This window comes from Dasypus novemcinctus, chromosome 8 (assembly GCF_030445035.2).
Source record: "Dasypus novemcinctus isolate mDasNov1 chromosome 8, mDasNov1.1.hap2, whole genome shotgun sequence".
In the NCBI taxonomy this organism is placed as follows: Eukaryota; Metazoa; Chordata; class Mammalia; order Cingulata; family Dasypodidae; genus Dasypus; species Dasypus novemcinctus.
This window is the reverse complement of record NC_080680.1, coordinates 113,904,829-113,924,335: the sequence shown is the minus strand read 5'-3', so window position 1 is coordinate 113,924,335 and position 19,507 is coordinate 113,904,829. Positions and strand designations below refer to the sequence as shown.

The window sequence follows — 19,507 nt, the reverse complement described above, 5'->3', positions numbered from 1 at the left end:
AGCGCTTTCCCTCCATCCGGAGCGGACTGCGGCTGTCCATCTGTGGCTGAGTTCACCCTAACCACTCCATCTCTAGCATCTCAGACTTGAATTCTCTCTGCCCACTGCTCTGCAGTCTCCTTGCCTTCCCTACCAATCCAGACTCCAGGGTTAGCCGTTTCAGGGGTGCTTTCTCTAGCATCCTTATTTCTTGAGATTCTTCATCCTTCTCAGGTTTCCAACTTGCTGACCTTCAATCCTGCATAGCCCTCACTCTGCCTTTGCCTGTATTTAGCCCATTTTTTGGGCTCTAATAGTCTTTTCCAATCTCTCTACCAGGTTATCTTAATCACAAATCTGATTTACTTTCAATCTGAGCCTCTTCAGACTTGCCCATCTGCAGCGTCCAGTTTCTCATAAGCATTCCAAGGTACTTTCCTGAGCAAAAGAGACGAGAATGGAATCACAACCAATGTGTCAGAAGGTGCAAGGAGCTGCAGTTTGTTTCTCTGTCCCAAAGTAAATAGCGAGTAAATGGAATGAGCAGCCGTATAGTTAGTAGCTGTTGTGATCACTGGTTATTGTACTTGTGAGTTGTGATTTTATTGTTAATCTGATTTTATAGTGTTTTAGAATTTTGCCCATGGGCAAGTTTTTAATTAGCTATACAGAGAAGGAAAGATGAAGAAATCTACATCTACCTTGTGTGCAAACTAGAATAATGTCACTAATATATCTGTTAGAAGAAACACAATAATTGTCATAACTTAATCAGAGGCAGCAGTAAACTGCAAGTGAAATTCCTAATTAACGTTTTAAAGTCAGTACATTCTATATATTGTTATTTTAACAATAAATAAGATAGTTTTTGCTAATATATCTATAGTCTATATTTGGGTGTCTTGGTGATGCTATCTACATTATATAATGGAGGTCTGGGGAAAAAATGATCAAAGGCTTAAAAATTAAATTCAGTGTTTTGAAAAATGAGATTAGATTTATTTTTTCCCTTTTAAAATAATAGTGCTTTGGGTTTTGTTTTTTTTTTGAGATTTATTTTTATTTATTTCTCTCCCGTTGTCTGCTCTCTGTGTCCATTTGCTATGTGTTCTTCTGTGTCCACCTGGCTTTCAAGGTGGCACCGGGAATCTCTGTCTCTTTGTGTGGCGTCATCTTACTGCATCAGCTCTCTGTGTGTGCAACACCATTCCTGGGCAGGCTGCACTTTTTTTGCGCTGGCGGCTCTCCTTATGGGGTGCACTCCTTGCGCACATCAGCACTGCGTGTGGGCCAGTTCATCACTGGGGGTCAGGAGGCCCTGGGTTTGAACCCTGGACCCCCCATGTGGTAAGTGGACGCTCTATTCATTGAGCCAAATCCGCTTCCCTAAAGTAATAGTTTTTAAGTTATATTTTGAATGGTTTCATTAGAACATGATCCTATCCCTATAATTTAATAAAAAGGTCTGTAGTACCTTTCACTGTATTTTTCCTTCTCATTTTTGGGGACATTTCCTAAATCCTGGTGTCTAGAGGAGATGGTTAAGTGTATACGTGTCACCCATTATGTGTGTCAGAGCAGAAGAAAGTCCAAGAGCTGCTGGGCGGAAGAGTGGCAATTCCGTGCAAGCCAAGGGTGGGTCTAAGTTATTATTTTATTTTATTTTATTTATTTATTTATTTCTCTCTCCTCACCCCCCCCAGTTGTCTGTTCTCTGTGTCTGTTTGCTGCATCTTCTTTGTTCACTTTTGTTGTTGTCAGTGGCACAGGAATCTGTGTTTCTTTTTGTTGCGTCATCTTGTTGTGTCAGTTCACCATGTGTGCAGCACCATTCCTGGGCAGGCTGCACTTTCTTTCGTGCTGGACAGCTCTCCTTACGGGGCGCACTCCTTGCGCGTGGGGCTCCCCTACGCGGTGGACACCCCTGCATGGCACGGCACTCCTTGCGCGCATCAGCACTGCGCATGGGCCAGCTCCACACGGGTCAAGGAGGCCCGGGGTTTGAACTGCTGACCTCCCATGTGGTAGACGGACGCCCTATCCACTGGGCCAAGTCAATTGCCGGTCTAAGTTATTGTCATTTATTTATTATTTTCTAAAATAAAAGAAAAGGCAGAGACAGTATACATATGAAAAAAAAAGTTTTGTAAACTGTAACTTACTGGACACATGTATGGGTGGTGGTTTTTATACTAATCCTCAGAATCCTGATAAAAGGAGGCAACCCCTCCTTGGGCTGAACATTAAAACAAGCATTCGGAAAGTGCTGAGACCAGCCCAGTCCCACTGCACCAGGCTCTCCTTGCCAGCCGGGCTCAGTGGCTCTTTTTGTGCCCATCGGCTTTCTACGTGCAGGAGGGGAGTTTGAGCTCTTGACAGCAACAGATCTGCAGCACCCGATGGCACTGCAAACCTATCCAAGTTTTGCTCCAGGGATTCTCGGTTGCTGCGGCTCCCCCCAGGCACTCCACTCATGGGAAGGATCCAAATGTTTCATGGAACCTCTTCCCCAACTCGTAACCATTCTTTTCAGTGGAATTTTGGAGTCACGCTGCAGTCCTGGCATGCAGTGGGCCTCTTACTGTGTATCGCTGGGTTCGTTTTGATTGAGCAAATGCCAGGGGGCACCATTTTCACCCAGTGGGAGCTAATGAAAATTATGGGCAAATGATCTCTTTTGAAACCAGTTGTCCACAGAGACCGTCTATACTTAATAGTCTGCAGGTCACCTCGGGGACGGGTTGGACCCCTGGGCTGGAAGTCCGGCTTGAGGGCTGCTGTAGGCTCAAATCCAGGAGGCACCAGCCACGTTGTCATCTCTGGGAATGCACAGTCTGAGCTGCCTCTGGCAGAGTCCTCTGGGCTTCACCTAGGACGTGAGTGTCCTGAGCTAAATAAATTGCCTTCTCTGAGCCTCAATCTTCCAACGCCTAAAATAATGATTCCTGCTTTGTGGGGTTATTACAAGGAGCCAGTGAGAGAACATATATGAAAATGCTTTTATATTCTAAATTACTGTAGAAATATTAGATATAATTAAGTGGTACAGGAGTGGCAAATTGCTTGTCAATTTATGGTCGTTTTTTGTCCACCAAAGAATGATGAGGCTTTTGTTTTGTTTATTCTTTTTTAATGAAAAATGAGAAAAAAAATCATGCTTATCCTTGGAAGCTGATACATCATGAGCTCTTTCTTGAGGGTCTATAATAATTCAGTATTTGGGAAAGTAGTGCTTTATCTGGAGCCCTGTTGATAGAAATTTATTTGAACTTTGGGGTTTAATTGAAGTTGCCCACACAAGAATCTCTGAAGCACTTGACATCCTAATGGGCAGGCGGACTGTGTTGACAAGTCCCAGTTCCAGTCATCATCATTATCATCATTGGTATTAATTAATAGACAGTTTTAAGTAATGATAACTATCAGTTTTTGCATGTCTGCTAAGTTCTTTCTAAACAGTGCCTCATTTTATTTAATCCACAAAACAGTCTTGTGAGACAGGCACATTTATGACCAGATCTGCAGTTTTAGGAAGGCGAGAACTAAGGCTTAGGGGAGTTAGGTAGTGTGCCCCAGGTCACAGGGCTGCTGTGCACGTGGGCCTCTGTTACTGTGTCACACTACTTCCTTCAATCTCAGTTCTTAGGTGCCATTTACCCCTGGAAGCTCTAACAAGGAAGCCATAGGACCCCCAAGACAGCCCTGTTTTAAATATTAAAACCGTGCTTGGTTATGACCTTTGTGCAATTTTATCCCAGCCTTTGCAGCTTTATACTCCAAATCTCTGGGGGAGAAAAATACAATATTCCCAATGTCTTCATTCTTTCTTTTCTTAAATTGCTAGAATAACCTTTTATTTAAATCACTACCATGAAGCCCCCTGTTGGCCAACCCCATTTTCTCTGGGAAAGAGTCATTGCTTCTTTCTCTTGACACCTGCTGCCATCCTTTCCTTCCTCACTCTCTCCTGGAAGAGTGTGCCTTTGACCCCTACTGCTTTAATGAAGCAGCTTTGACAAGGTCGTCAGTGACTCCAGACAAGTCTGGTCCTGCCCCTACCTGACCCTTCTCTTGTTCTCTGTGACGTTTAACACTGAAGACCTTCCTCGATGGGGAATTCTCCCCACTTGGTTTTGGTTTCCTTCTACATTTCAGGCTTCCCTCCGACCTCTCTGGTCATGTCTTCTCTTTGTCCTCCTTGCACACCTTTTCCTCCTGCTGCCATCTCATTACATGGTCCTCAGTCCTCTCCTCACACTCATCCCCTTCGCAAGCACATGGAGTCAATTCCACTCTTCTCAAGACGCCATCAAAATCTTGCCCTCCAGTGCTAGCCTCTCTGGTTAAGTCCCAGCCCCTCTTTTCCAACAGCTCATTGTGTTCTCCACCTGGAGTTCTCGCTGCATCCTTCTCAGGTTCTAAAAGGGAACTCATTAACGTCCTCCCACCTTTGACTCTGGAGGCTGGAACATGGCAGATTACTTGGCGTACCATGTGCACTCGAACGTAGTTTTTGAGTGAAGGAATCTAGCCTTCAGTGTTGGCGTCCGCAGCGCCTTTACACTGTTGATCCTCAGTAGACCTAGGCTGGAAAGGCAGGGCAAGCTTTTGGCATAAAACTTTAGGTTGCTTAAATTGAGCATTAGGTAAACACTGCCAGGGGCTTAACCTCTGCTCAGCTGAGCCAGAAATTCCCAAGGAAGCTTAGATGCCCTCAGCAGGCCTTAAATAAAATCTAGAAATCCATGCAAACTGAGAAGTTGGTAACAGAATCTCTCCGATAGTAGAACCAGGCAGTCACCCAATGTATGTCTACTAGAGATCAGGTGGCAGAAAGTGCCCAAGATAAAGAAAGCTTGGTGGGTTTGGGGGTGGAAAAGGGCAGGGCGGTAATGTCAGGGTGGTTGGGATGGGCATTTCCCGTGATGGAGGCCAGGCCCAGAAATTGGACACCTTAAGGCCCTTGCTCAAAGCTGGAGGCAATAAAAAAAAAAAAAAAAAAGAATGAAATAGACCCTGGAATGGTTGTGTCCGGCAAACCTCTAAAGTTTGAGAATTAAATGTGATCTGACAAGCCTTTCTGCCAGAAGTTGGTTTGTGACCATTCTCTGTGGATTATCTGACAAAATGGGGGTGAAAATCATTGAGTCTATGGTGTTACTCAGGTCAAGTGCTGCTCTTGAGCTGAAACCAGGCCCCACAATCAATCCCCACAGTAACTGTGTCCACCTACAAAATCAGCTGGGGGGTTGTTGCCAGGGTTGCAATGCAGTTGGCTTTTCCCAGAATCACTCATCAAAAATGAGCTGCCGAGCACCTGCCACGTGCTGGGGGAGGGGGCTGTTATGTTTGTTTACAGCGCTCTATGAGATGCCTGCTCCACTTGCTCCTACAGCCCAATTAAGGAGACCAAGTTCTTTCATTGATAGAAAACACTCCATAAACACTAAAAGGCAATTTAAAATTCAGTGCAAAATGATGGATGTCAACTTTCATTGTTGAGGAACTGAAGCCCTTACAAGTGCCCATCACAATACCTCCCACACCTCCTTCCAGCTCCTTGGGAGGCTTAGACTCTCCACCTGAGCCCAGCATCACTGAAGGTGAATTTGGAGTGGGTAGAGGAGCTGTCTTAAGGGAAGAACCTGCTACTTTAATGATGATTAAAAATATAGCTTCACCCAGAGCCAGGATTTTCTTACACTGCATGGGTTGGTGAAAATAAAAGAATAAAAGGGGTAAAAGACCCACTGGGCTTCATGGTCCAGAGACTCCCACTCGGGGACAGTTTTAGAATAGCTTTGTGCTTTGAGGTGTGGCTGTTTGTGACCCTCCACCCCCTTTTGCACCTGATTTCCATATTGCCACTTAGAGCTCGACATGTATCTAAATATATATGCTTGTATCCAGATGTGTTCTTCCTCTTGATTATCTCACCTTTTATAAAAACTGCACTGTGGCTCCCTGCCTGGATTCCCACCGCCCTCTTCCAAGCGAGCCGTACAGTGGTACCAACTCCTTGAAGTCAGTAGGCACCTTCCCGTGAGTCAAGTCTTGAAGAGGAAGCGCTGTGGCCTTGGCCACAGCCATGAGCTCTAAACACCATCTGAGGTTGCAAGCAAGCTCTGTGTGTTGAGGCCAAGTCATTTCTATAAAGAGGCCTTTGTGCTCAGGGTTTCTCATTGGATTTTCAGTGTGGTAAAGACATCTATACGATCTAAACTAACAGCAGGAAGCATTACTTCCTCATCACACAATTCAAGAGTCACAAGTGAATTATGCATTCGCTATTGTGAGAGCATTCCCATTAACAATAGGAGATGCCACCCAGAGTTTCCTCCAAAAAAACATTAAAGAGAGGCTCCTCCTTGTCACATTCATTTGTTTCTCTACAAATGTCTAGCCTGTTTCAAGGAGGGTTTCTAAGAAGAGCACACACTTTTGAGTTACAAATGCCCTTTAGTGCAGAAAGAACTCCTCCAATGTTTGCTAAGGACTGTGCCTTCTAAACTGGGGCATTCGGGAGCCCCAGGTGATGTTCCTGTTTCTCCACTGTCTGGCTGGCTCACATGAAGCCTTCCCTGCTTTTCTGAGCCACCACACATCCACGTGCAAAAGGGAGAGTCTGTACGCTACATTCTCTGGGATGAGCGGGCATTCCAATGGACGGAAATTGGTAAAACATTTTATACAGTGAGAGTGTAGTGCTAACTTCCGGAAGGAATCTATGAGTACTCCTCATTGATTGCAGAAGGCTCTGATTGGCTTTGGAAGTTAATTGTAGAAATCTCATGGCACATGTAAAAGTTCATGTTCCTGGAGACTCTGTGGCTCCCCTGGTTTGAGGTGTCCCTGCTTGAGCAGTTCTCTTTCAATAAGCCTGCAGCTTTGATTATTAAAAAATAAGTTTTTTTTAAAAAACACATAGTACCATTTATATCTGTGAATTTCACAAACATCTGTCCTTACCAGTGGGGCAGAAAAGGAGGGAGAGAGTTGCATATAGAATCATCAGTTTCAGAGTCTCAAATTGTGTCTGGTTATGACAGAATCAGAAATGATGCCATTAACTTCTTGGCTTAGTCATGATTTCTGAATTTCATTGTGTCCAAATTCTCAATGTTCCAGAAGCCACCGGCAAGGTAATTTTAAAAGACCCAGGGTTGTTTCAGTAAAAGTGGGTCATTGTTTCAGTAGGAAAGCTCTGTTAACCTCAGTGTCCAAAGAGAGAGTGACATTTGGTTCAATGGATTTTCCTTTTAAATCTGGGTTTGCCAGCCCACTTTTTCAGTTTGAACAGTTTTTTTGGATCTTGGTAAACATTATTTTAACAGCTGTTTTCGGCAAGGCCCTGTACCAAGTTCCAGGGTATATCGATGTTTAAAATACATACATATATATATATATATGTATGTATGTATGTATGTATAGAGAGAGATAGATAATAGATAAATATCCTACTTTCAAAAAATTGATAGTCTGGTAGGGATAAAATTAATCAATAAATTAATCTCAGTACAGCATGATGAGCACTAGCAGGAATGCCTAGAGGAGGAATTGGACCACTGTATCTAGACAGATCAAGGAAGATATTTACAGTTATGGCAAATTTGAATTGGGCTTTGAAAGATGAATAAGAGTCTTCCAGGCTGAAAAATAGAGGATGGCCATTGCTAGAATATGTATTGTGGTTGGCATCAAGTGTAGTGTGGGTAGAGGTGTGGATGGATCTGGAAAGATAAAGGAGAGCTAAGCACCATGGCTCAGAGCGTGGTCTTTTTCTTGGAAGAAGGGATAAGTAACACAGTCACATCTGCACTTTAGAGAAGAAAGGAATCTTAGGAGGAGAAGAAACTTGAAAATCACAAACCCGTTAGGAACAATTTGCAGCAATGGCTCACTCAAGCAACCATGAGGGCCTAAGCAAAAGCAGTGGCAGTGAATAGTGACTGGCACACAGAGTTGAAGGTTCCAGGAGGTTTAACCAACTCCTGAATGACTTTGTTGGTCCATTGAATGTGTAGAATGAAGGAGAAATGAATTAAGGAATTTTTCTGGTTTGGGTGACTGGGTGGATGTCGTTAGAAAAAAAATACAAAGAGATAAGTGGATTTGCCCCCAAATATAAGACCTAGTGAAAGTCCAACAATACCTCTCTCTAGATTCCCCAAAAATATAGAGGGTGAGAACATGAAGCTTCAGGCGAATAAGGCCTTTTGAGATTTACAATGAACTTAAGGAGGATGGGACATAAGTTCTCAAAGAGAGCAGGTTGTCCATTTTTTGTTGTGCTTTTGTCATTTTGAAAACTAGGTTTTTGTTTTGTTTTCTCTTCTATTCCCTGATCATATTCCAAGTCTTGTTTTTACTCATCAGAATGACAGGAAGTTTTCAGTGTGTGTTTCCTTCAAGCTTGGCCTCAACCTTATTTTCAGGATTAGGCGTTTGTTTTTCCATTTACCTCCATGACAACCAGACTCAGAATTCCTATATATAGTCAGCCAGCACCCATTGTCCCCTTGGCCATTGTATCATAATCTTGTGCATCCAGGCAAGAGAACTCTACTGATGATAGAAGACAAGTAGGTGCCAGCGTCCTTGGCCAGGAGATTTTCAAGGCATAATCAAAAGAAGGAAATAAAATAACAGGGCTACCTCTTGAGATTTATGTTCCCCCTCAGATACTACCCAGGAGGATTTGAAGTAGTTTGTTTTCAAAAGCTGAGTTTCTAATACAATTTTCTTTGAGAATGGCCCATAGATATAGAACATTCCTGAGGGTCTTCTAAGAAAATACTTGGAAAGGTGTGTTGGTGATGTGTAATTTTTGTTCTTCTGGATGCCAAATTCTGCTCAGCGTTAGTAGCACAAAGTGAACAACAGGTATCTTGAGAAAGGAAAGGAATTAAATTATTACAAAGAAATTCAGATACAACCTAAGAAATCTTTAAATAAGTAGACTTCTTGAGTCTGTAAACCTTCTTGACAGTCTTATGCTACTTCACTGCACTGATAACTTAAAATAGATATAAATGGATGGATAGATAGATGTGTATGTGTGTATGATATAATGTCATGTATGTCATACATATATACCTTGACTTAAGAAAGTTGTCCCCAAATTCAATCCAGCAAACATTTTTTTTTTTTTCATGCTGGGCAGCTATCCTTGTGGGGTGCACTCCTTGCGCGTGGGGCTCCTTTATGCAGGGGACACCCCTGGGTGGCATGGCACTCCTTGCGCTCATCAGTACTGCGCGTGGGTCAGCTCACCACACGGTCCAGGAGGCCCTGGGTTTGAACCCTGGACCTCCTATGTGGTGGGTGGATGCTCTATCAGTTGAGCCACATCCGCTTCCCCCGAAGCAAACATTTTCTTGAGTACCTTTCTTTATAAGAGGTCCATGTGAGTCTCTGTGGCTATAAAGGTACATAAGGTATTGTTGCTATAACTCAAAAATATAAGCACCACAGGGCCAGGGATCCTTGCTCGTGTTTTTCACTGATGGATCTCAAGAATTTAGAAGGCTCAATAAATATGTTCTGAATAAATAGAAAATGGGAGTCAAACATAGAGACAAGTTAGAAGCTTTTGTATTTGATGCACTCAAGACCCTAGAGTATCTGTTATATTTGAAAGTTTTTTGATGCAGGGAATTTTTTTTTAAATGTCATCAACATTTTATTTTAATTTAATATGTAAATACATTCGCTTACCCATAATGTGATATAGGGACAAGACCATGTATTTGAATCTGGGCTCTTTGACTGGCATTCCTCATTTTCTCTCTTGCGTAAACCATATCCCCTTATACTACATGGTGTGCTATTTCCAGTTTCAATTTGTTTTAAGTGGAATGAGTACTTAGACATTTGTGAAACAATTTTAAAGCAAAGTCCTTCTAGATTTTCATGTTATCCTCCATATTTTATAGTTGGTCTTACCAAAACATAATTAGATAGTTATTGTTTTAACAACTTGACTTTAATAAGACTTTCCAAACCTTTCTATGTAGCTTACCTAGAAATAATACTTTTTACACTTTATTTCCTCATTTTATATTATATTAATTAAATTGAATAAGCATAAGTAATAAATACAAATGTACAAAGAAGAATAGGCTCACATAAAATTGCTTTTTGTGAGCATTAAGTCAGCTACTGGAAGTTTGGGCTCTGAAAAACTAGTTCTTGCTGTTAACTCAACTGCTGGAAGCTGGACCTGCTAGAGAGTGGCCTGCCAACCCAAAGCAGCACTTGTGCCATGCATCTTCTTGGGTCAGATGTTTTAAGGTCAGAGACATTGATCTGGCAAGTTTATTAGTGGAAGTTGCTTAAGAGAGCTCCTAAAGTAAGTGAAATGTGATGTGTAATGAGATCAGGATGAGAATCACAAAATTGCTGGGAAAGCACAAAGGAGAGCGAAGACTTCTGTCTGGTGGGTTGGGAAACAGCTTCAAAGAGAAGGTGATGTTTCAGTTGACTTTTAGGGTGGGTAGGAATCTGCCAGGCAAATATGGAAAGAAGAACATAAAGTAGTCTTAATTAAGAGTTCCCAAGGATGAACTATGTAGAATGTGCAAGGAATCAGGGACTAGCTAGAATGAGACTAGAGACATGGGCTGGAACCAGATTGTGAGGGGCTCTATGTACCAAGGTAAGGAATAGAGACTTGATCCTTGAACAAAATTATATGTGATTATAATCATCCCATTATAATCACATAAATGATGTATGTTAAATATCTGTGGTATGTATGCTGGCCAAACTAGAAGAGAAAGAGCTTAAGAGTAAGGAAGCCAAGGTGCGAGCTATTAGATCTTAGAGGAAGGAAGACCAGACTGGAGTTGTTCTTGTGGGACTTGAAGATCCGGATGAATAATAGGAAGGAAAAACAAGGGACTGGGAAGGAAAATGGATGACCTTGAGAGAAGCTTGGAGGAGGGCCATGAGCTATGTCTCTAAGACTTGAAAACTGTTTGAATATGCTGCTGCAAGAAAGGGAGAACTCTGACAATTTGTAGGAAGACTCTCAGATTATGAGCTTGAATGAAGTGTTGGGTCATTCGCTAAGCTCCAGAATGCAAACCATGTGTGGGAAAAGATGGCATCAGTTTTCAGCATAGGTTTGAGGAGTCTGTCAGACATGAAGTTTTTTAGCTTTAGATGAAGACTCAGATCATCTCTAAGCTCAGTGGGCAGCAAAATTCTCCATCTTGCTACTTATGGATTGCTGGGTGACTACTGTATACACAAAACTACTTAGATTATTTTTGTCTCTTGCCTAAGTTTATTAGCATTATGCTGTAGAAGTTGCAAGCCATTTCAGAAATTTCTTGGCTAGTAACTAAATTATGTCTTTAGCTGCTCTCATCATTATTAGTATGCCTTTCTCAAATTTCCTATTTATTTGGATCCCACCCCCACCCCAACACTTTTGGGCATTTATAGTATTTGTGGTTAAATTATCCACAGGTAATATTCTATTTCTGGTTGCTTATAACGCCAACCTTTAGATGCTAAGTAGCCTGCTTTTCTGAAGAAAATTACAATTCTTGCATTATTTGGGGCTTGGGACTTTCTACAGTGTTTTAGAGTTTGAAGATTTTTAATTCTCCCTGATGCAATCCACCTCACCCTCTATAAATATTTTCATGTTCAGACTCATCATCTGACCTGCATTTCTTTTCCCTATGGGAATTAAATCACTTTTTTCACCCTTGTGATAAAAATATAGTTTTATGCCTATTCATTTTTCCAAAAATGTATGATTTAAGGTGGAGGTGTGATGAGCTGAACAATCAGGTATCTTCATGTCAGGTATTGATTTCATTAATTAACATACTAATTAATACAAACCATATTTATCAATGGACACTCAGGATTCTGTTGACATCCCTGCTCCATCTTCCTTACTCGCACATCCATCAGTCATCAAATGCTGCTGATTTTGCTCTTCTTTCTCTTAGCTCTTTGTACATGCCTCAGGTTAGATTTTTTTTCTTTGTATTGCAGTTACTTGTTTACATGTCTGTCTGGGGCAGGGATCAAGTCTTACTGTCCCAGAACAGGATCTCCTCTTTACTTGGATGCTCAGCAAATATTTGCTGAATGAACAAGTATATAATTTAATCATTTGCTTGCCTAAAATTCATCTTTTATTTTCTCTTTGTACTTCATTCACACTCTAGCCTTTTTCCCAAGTCTGCACCAAAAAATCTAGCTCAAATATAATTAAATGCAGTTGCTGGCACCAAGGTGCTTCTCCTACCTTTTCTCTTTCACCATACTCTCTCCGTGGAGCAACAGAAAATGGAGAATTGATCCCCCTGTATGGCTTCCTTTTTTTTTTTTTTACTCTCTCAGAGCACATAAGGGGGCTGTCCTGTGCAGCTCCCACAATTTACAGCCCAATTGATTCTTACTCTTCCTTGTGTCTTCCTTAATCTTGCAATGGTTAAACTCTCCTGTTGCTGCTGATTTGTTCTCTTTGCCTCTTTTATTCTTTCAATCAATGGAGCAAGTTTGCTAAGCATGGAGAAGGCCTGTATTTTCATAACAGTCAGCTGCTCTACTCTCTCCCCTAGTAGCCCTGAGTCCCTGGAAGGCATCCCTCCTGCCTTCTTTGACTTTGAATCCCTAGAGCTAGCACATGGCCAGACACTAACAGGCTATGAACTAAATGTTTGTGGGATGAGAACCATGAAGGTTCAAGAAAGCCTCATATAGTCATGCTTGCTGCTCTTTCAGTTTATCATTTTGTTGTTGTTTGCTTTCATCATGTCAAATTTCTTGTGATTGTTTCTGCACTGGCTAATTTCTAGAAAGAAAAAAAAAGCCTTGAACTGATATTCTGATATTCACCTGAGATGGATAGTATTCTGGGGAGCTGGAATTAGCAAGAGATTTCCATTTCTCCAGAAGCACGAATGAGTGAGAGGTGTAGGAGGTCCCATCCAGAATTCAGCCTTTTCCCAGATTTGAAATCCTAAGCTGTTTAAGAGCCACCCAAACGCATTTATCTCCCACTTGCATTTATGTATCTTTCTTTTCCCGAATACCACCTCAGTAGTTTCTTTTTAATATTTATTTTTTATTTCTCTCCCCTTCCACGCCCTGCCCCCTCCCCCCCCCCCCAGTTGTCTGCTCCTGTGTCCATTTGCTGTGTTTTCTTCTGTGTCCATTTATATTCTTGTCAGCGGCACTGGAAATCTGTGTCTCTTTTTGTCGCGTCATCTTGCTGCGTCAACTCTCCATGTGTGTGGCGCCACTCCTGGGTAGCTCTCCTTACAGGGCACGCTCCTTGCAGGGGAGCTCCCCTATGCAGGAGACACCTCTGCGAGGCACAGTACTCCTTGCATGCATCAGCACTGCGCATGGGCCAGCTCATCACACAGGTCAGAAGGCCCTGGGCTTGAACCCTGGACCTCCCATGTGGTAGGCGGATGCTCTATCCGTTGAGCCAAATCCACTTCCCAACCTCAGTAGTTTTTGTGCATTACTTTTTTAGAGCAGTTTATCAAGCATCTAACTAAAGCATGACATTCAGGCAGGCATATTTCCAGTTCTGGGTCTTTGCAGTGCTTGTCTGTGGAGTATGCATCTAAAAATGTCTCCTGTGTGATCTCTTTTTTATTTTATTTTTTTAAGCATTTGAGATTTTGGGGTTTCTTTTTCCTTCCCACAAGTCTTGCTTTGTTTATTATTTTTCCCCCACGTGCTTTGAAATGTTTATTTTAGTGTTTTCTTTCTTACTCGGTTTAATGTTATTTTCTTTCTTAATCTTTTCAGCCTTCTGGCACCTTCTCCCTCTCCTCTCGTGTGTGTTCATTGCTGAGGGACATTGATGTGCTACCTCTTTCCTCTGAATGAGACTCTAGAGGTCAGCCGTCAGGTGCTTATGCCCAAAAGACAGGTCTCAGACTTTAGAGTCAGACAAATCTTGTTCAGGTCCTGCTTTGACGTTTTAGAAGCTGTGTAAACAACCATTCTCAGCTTCACTGGTCTCATCAATAAAATTGGGATGAGAGTCTGTACTTCACGCATTGTTGTGAGGATTAATTGAGCTAATACAGGCTCTCCGCTGGCTGCCCAGCAAATTGCAGACCCACCTCTAGTCACTCTTTGACCATCCAGGCTAAAATTCCATTTTGATCCTGATTTGACAAATTGCAGTTCTTCCCTTGTTATAGATGATTTACTCAATGGCTAGTTGTATATAATATAATTAAATTTTTATGATTGTAATTATAAATTATAATTTAATTTCTAACATTTTGCATATAAATGAAGCCAGAGGATTAAACCCTTTCCTCAGAGCACAAGTGTCAGGGTTAGGCTGGGAGTGGTGTGTGATTACACTAGGCTGACCTGTCTTTGAAGGTGGACCAGCCTAGTGCTGGTGGTTGATTCCGTTGTTGATCTCACTGACCATGCAGGCAATAAAGATATAACTTGGCTTACCACAGTTGAGATCAGAGTTTCCCACTGGATTTATAGCCCTGTGCTCAGGTGCTGTATTTCCCCTTGACCAGAAGTCTGGTGTTCTTAGCATAGGTCTTTTTACTTTCCTGTCCTTAAGAATGGAAGAAAATAGACTCAATGATGATTTTTAACTTACCTGACATGCCTTTTGATACAGTTTGTCTTCCTTTTTTAACTTGGGCACACAATGCCCCTCTCCAAACAGTCATTCCTTTTGCGTTGAACCTCCCTTTCTTGGAATGCTTTCCTTTTGACTTCGTGCTTTTTTATTTCTTCAGGTTTCATATGATATATAAATACCAGAGTTAAAACGTAGAATTTCTTTTATGGAATGGATGAAATAGTATGCAGTATCCCCTAGAGACAAGAAGAATGTGCTAAGTTAAGGAGACCCCATTCGCTTAGAGGGCCTGCCTAGAGATTAGTGCATGCCTTGGGTTGAGAGTGAGAAAGGGGAGGGGGAAAAGAATTCACTTGGTTTATCATCTGACCAGGAGCCATTAATTTCTGTATCGATTTGCTGTACAGGGATTGGCGCTGTCAGTGGCCTGGTGTCTGAGGCTGCTCCCAGCTTTCATGCTCACAGTCCTTGGGAGACTTTGGAGTTGTTCCATCATGGAAAGAACTGAGGTTGCTTCTCAAGCACTGGTCCCTTCCTTGGGACATTTGTTTTGGTCTCTGGGTGAATTTGTGGTTGGTGGACACAGGACATGGGCAGCAGGGTTCAGCTTTGATCTTGTTACAGAATTTCTATGCTGCAGAGCTAAGAGTGCAAACTAGGACCAACAGCAAAAGACAGAAGCTTTCTTGGGGTACTGAAGGCAGCACTCAATAAAAGTGGAGTGTTTGTGCTTCCTGGTGTTTTAAGCAGAAGCTGGTCTTGAGGGCTTAACAAGAAAGCATCTTGAACGATCCGTGAAATGGTAAACAGACCTGCTATTGAAAGAAAGAATGAGAATTTGACACTTGTGTTACTGGGATCCTGAGTGAGTTCATTGGGCAGGTGGAGGAACACAGAACAAGTTGCTAGAAGAACCTCCCTCGGTCATGTCATCCTTTTCTTCCTTTGTCTTCAGTTTACACCTGGTAATGAAGCCATGGGGGCTTGGAGATGTTGTTCCAGTTTCCTTTTTCATTTTTTGTGTGTGGCAGGTTTGTTTACAATTTCCAAAGGGGTTTTTTCTTGGTCACTGAAGGAATACAGATTGAGGAGGGGGAGAGAGGAGAACAAGAAGGGAAGGTATTTTAGCATTTTGAAGGCAAGGGATCCCCACAATAAGGGAGGCTGCCCCGCTTTTGTTTTCCTGTTCGAAGAGGCCGACGGGATGGATGGTACTAGTTTCATCAAATACAGGTTTTACAGAATTCCTCCATGTCCTGCCTCGGGGAATCATGCTTTGGAAAATTAAGTGTCCATCAAATCAGGAGGAGGCTTGTATACTTTCTTCCTCTCCCTCCCCCTCTGCCCTCCACTTTATGAAAGGCTTAAGAAAAGAGCCCTTTGTTTTCTTTTCAAGGAAAGTTACCCTGAAATTCATCTGTGTGCATTGATGGACTTCATTGGTGTCATTCCCTGGCAGCATAGGTTACACAGGACAATGTTGATGGATTCCTAACCTCAACATTCAAAGCAACAAGTTGTGAAAAGGTTCAAAACCTGTCTTTTACTTTATTCCCCCCCCCCCCCCCACACCCTTCTTTTTTAATTTAAAGAAGAAACTGAGATTTCTCTATTACACACCCTTGAAACTTCTCAGGGTTAAGATTTGTTGTCTGTCCTTTCCGACATTTTACACTGAATTACAAACTTTAAAATACCTTTCAGGGAAACTTGTTTGGAATTTCATTTTAATGGGACTTATGAATAAATCTCCATCTTAATGCTGACTAAGCTTTAAACATCTATTCCAGGAAAACACTATTGGATTTTTATTTTAAAATTTAAATCACTCAATGATGAAGGCATAAAACATTTTTATATTTGTGCGTGCCGTGTGTTTGAGCATTTCAGTTAAAGGCTGATGTGTTTATTTTTTTTTCATTTGGTTGGCTTGAGTAATTCTGGGCTGTGAAGGAGGAGATATTGCATCATCTACTTTCCTTTCTCCTGTAGGCTCGTATGTACATTACGCGGGTTTATTATCTCACCTACAAGGTCTGGTATTCTGTGGTAGCCTGTTGCCACTCTGCAGTTTCCTTTAGAAAACAGTTTACTTTCTTCCTTCACTTTGAAACCTTTAACCTCAGATTTTTATTTTTAAATGCTATGAGCCCTCAAAGTCAGATTAAGGGACCTGGCACTTCCTCCCTATGTATATTTCCCCAGATCTGTGTGGTAGGATGTAAACCAAGATGAAAGAGGGGATCACAGTTATCCCCTTGTTTAAAAAAAAACTCAAAACTAACGTCGGGGGTTTTCAGGTGTCAAACCTTTACTGTATTCTCTGCGCCCAGTGTCATCTCCCCCCTTCTCTCCACAGACTCGTCCTACTCGGAGCCCCCAGATGTTCAGCAGCAGCTCAACCACTATCAGTCAGCTGCCTTGGCAAGAAACAACAGCCGTATCAGCCCTGTGCCTCTCTCTGGGGCCACCACTGGCACCGAGCAGAAAACCGAAGCCGTTCTTCACTGCGAATTCTGTGAATTCTCCTCTGGCTACATCCAGAGCATCAGGCGCCATTATCGGGACAAGCATGGCGGAAAGAAGCTCTTCAAGTGCAAAGATTGCTCCTTCTACACAGGCTTTAAGTAAGTGTCATGAAGAACACGTGCTCAAGACAGGGTGGCCGTCAGCTGCCCTGCCCCTTCCCGCCGTCTGCCCTGACAGCCCCCTACCTGCAGCTCAAGGGAAGTCCTGTGCCAGTCCGGGAACTGGGTCCAGCCTTTTGTGTCTCCCTTTCCTTATCCGTAAAATAAGGATATTAATATCTACTTCATAGGACTTTTGTGAGGACTAAATGAGCTAATGTGTCTGAAGTGCTTAGAATAGTGCCTGGGCACAAAGCAAGAACCTAGGAAGCATTATATTATAGGTAGAATGCTATTATTATAATAGTAGATGTTATATTTTAACTATCAAGCTGTTATTTTCCTCTTCTATTGCAATCAGAATCAAAGCCTTAAGCCATTTCAATACAAACTCCACACAGAAAGTATGTCGAAGTTAGACTTCAAGTCCAAAAGAAAAGATGATGGAGAGCAGCAAGTCTTTTATCCACCAATACCTTAGCTGCTAGGGGTTTAGTGGGAAATGCTACTAATTCGGTCCAGTTATTTTTTTAGGTAATTATGTATATGATCTTAGAACTGAAGGAAGGCTAAAGGGTCCAGATAAAGAGGACCCACTGAAAGAGGTACCCATTTCTAAGAGAAAAGCACTTGGGATAATACGGAGTCTTTGCCCATTAAGCTCTTGGTTTCATCATTTTTATGAGATATTCAAGGTTTTGTAAAGTTTAACGTTTTGAAAAAATTGGAAGGCGACAATAGTGCCATTCCACTACAAGCTGGTACAATAGTTCTGAGTTTGGTTTTAACCTAATCATCAACCATCATGACCTCCCAAATGGTTTTTCATCCCTCTCTCTCTTACCCATGAAAAATCACTTAGGCAGTTGGTAAATCATCTGGCTTTTAAAATAGTCCCTGTCCTACTACACATGGCAAGAAATATTTCCTCTTAGAGGCTTTGTTTTCCTACTTTTCATAGGCTATTTCTAATTTTCAAGAATAAGGTATTTGGGGGATCCATTTCTTCTCAGACTAAGTCCTGAACCCAGCTGAATGGCAAAAATTCCAACAAGAAGGTGCACCCCATGAGAGTGCTGAGTTCCTGGGTGAATGGCCAAGCAGCTTGTGGTCAGCTGACATGATGGGCGAGTCTGTTTTCAGCCCCAAGCAGGGGCATCACACCCTGGGCTTCGGGTGTGACTCCCTGTCACACTCATCACCTCTCTCCCTTCCGCTCTCCCAGATCCGCTTTTACTATGCACGTGGAAGCGGGACATTCAGCAGTTCCCGAGGAGGGCCCCAAAGATCTCCGCTGTCCTCTCTGCCTCTATCACACCAAATACAAGCGCAACATGATTGATCACATCGTGCTGCACCGAGGTAACCTTCCTGACGCAGCTTTTATGGGGTACAGGGGCCGGGTATGGGTGGGATGATAGGCGTGTCCTCTGAAGGCGGAGGTGGTACCCGGCCCAGGTCCCTGGCTTCTCACCTTATCTCCAGGCAAGAAACCACAAAGACAGAGTCAACAGGATACAAACACCCACCTACTGAAGGGTTCCCTCCACCAGGCAGGAGGCAAAGGCAGTAGCTTCAACTGCACTTGCCATGAGCGCTTCTTGAGGGCTTCTTGGAGAGAAAGGCTGACATTCTAGATCCTTCGCCACTTGCTCCCTTGTGTAGAATGCACCCAAGGAAGGAGGGAAGGAGAAACAATTGGGTGAAGACACATTGTAATATGTGAAGAGTCTAATGACTGAATGTTATTCTTTTGAGGAAGACCCAAATGATGATTTCCAAAGCAGAGTGAGGAGTTTCCTTGAAATGGATGAGGAGAGACAATTCTTAGAAATAAGTGGCCTCGTCTGTATTAGAAATCCCATGGACTTTGGGTTAAAGCCCACACTGTTTGCCCTCTTTCTCATCTGTCAAAAGAGACAATTTACCTATAATGAGATAATTCTTGGAAGTACCCAGTAATGGGTCCAATGCCTAATGACTGTCACAGAAATGGTGGTTCCCGCTGGTAAACCAGGATGCTTCTTTTACATCTACTCTAGTTTTTCTCTGAGTTGAGTTTGCTCCTGGTCAATTAAAACTAAAGCATTATTAAACAACAGGCTTCCTCTGCATTGCAAGGGGAAATATGTTTATGTGTGATCTGCTTTATCCTGAGAAGATTCAAGCTGCAGGTAGATGAAAAAAGATTATTGTAGTATCTGTTGCTTTTCCCATCACCTGCTCTTTCCATCCCTCCTTCGTTCCTCCCCTCCTTCCCTTCATTTTTTCTTCTTCATTCTTATTCTGCTTCCTT

General features: G+C 42.4%; 1 protein-coding gene across 1 annotated transcript in view; it reads left to right on the top strand.

The window, feature by feature from the left end:
* The window catches only part of ZNF462 (zinc finger protein 462), a 130,878-nt gene that overhangs the window by 81,351 nt on the left and 30,020 nt on the right, over positions 1–19,507 (top strand). The window contains 2 exon segments of the mRNA XM_071217080.1: positions 16,944–17,211; positions 18,437–18,573. Of these exon segments, the coding sequence (XP_071073181.1) occupies positions 16,944–17,211; positions 18,437–18,573 (405 nt within the window).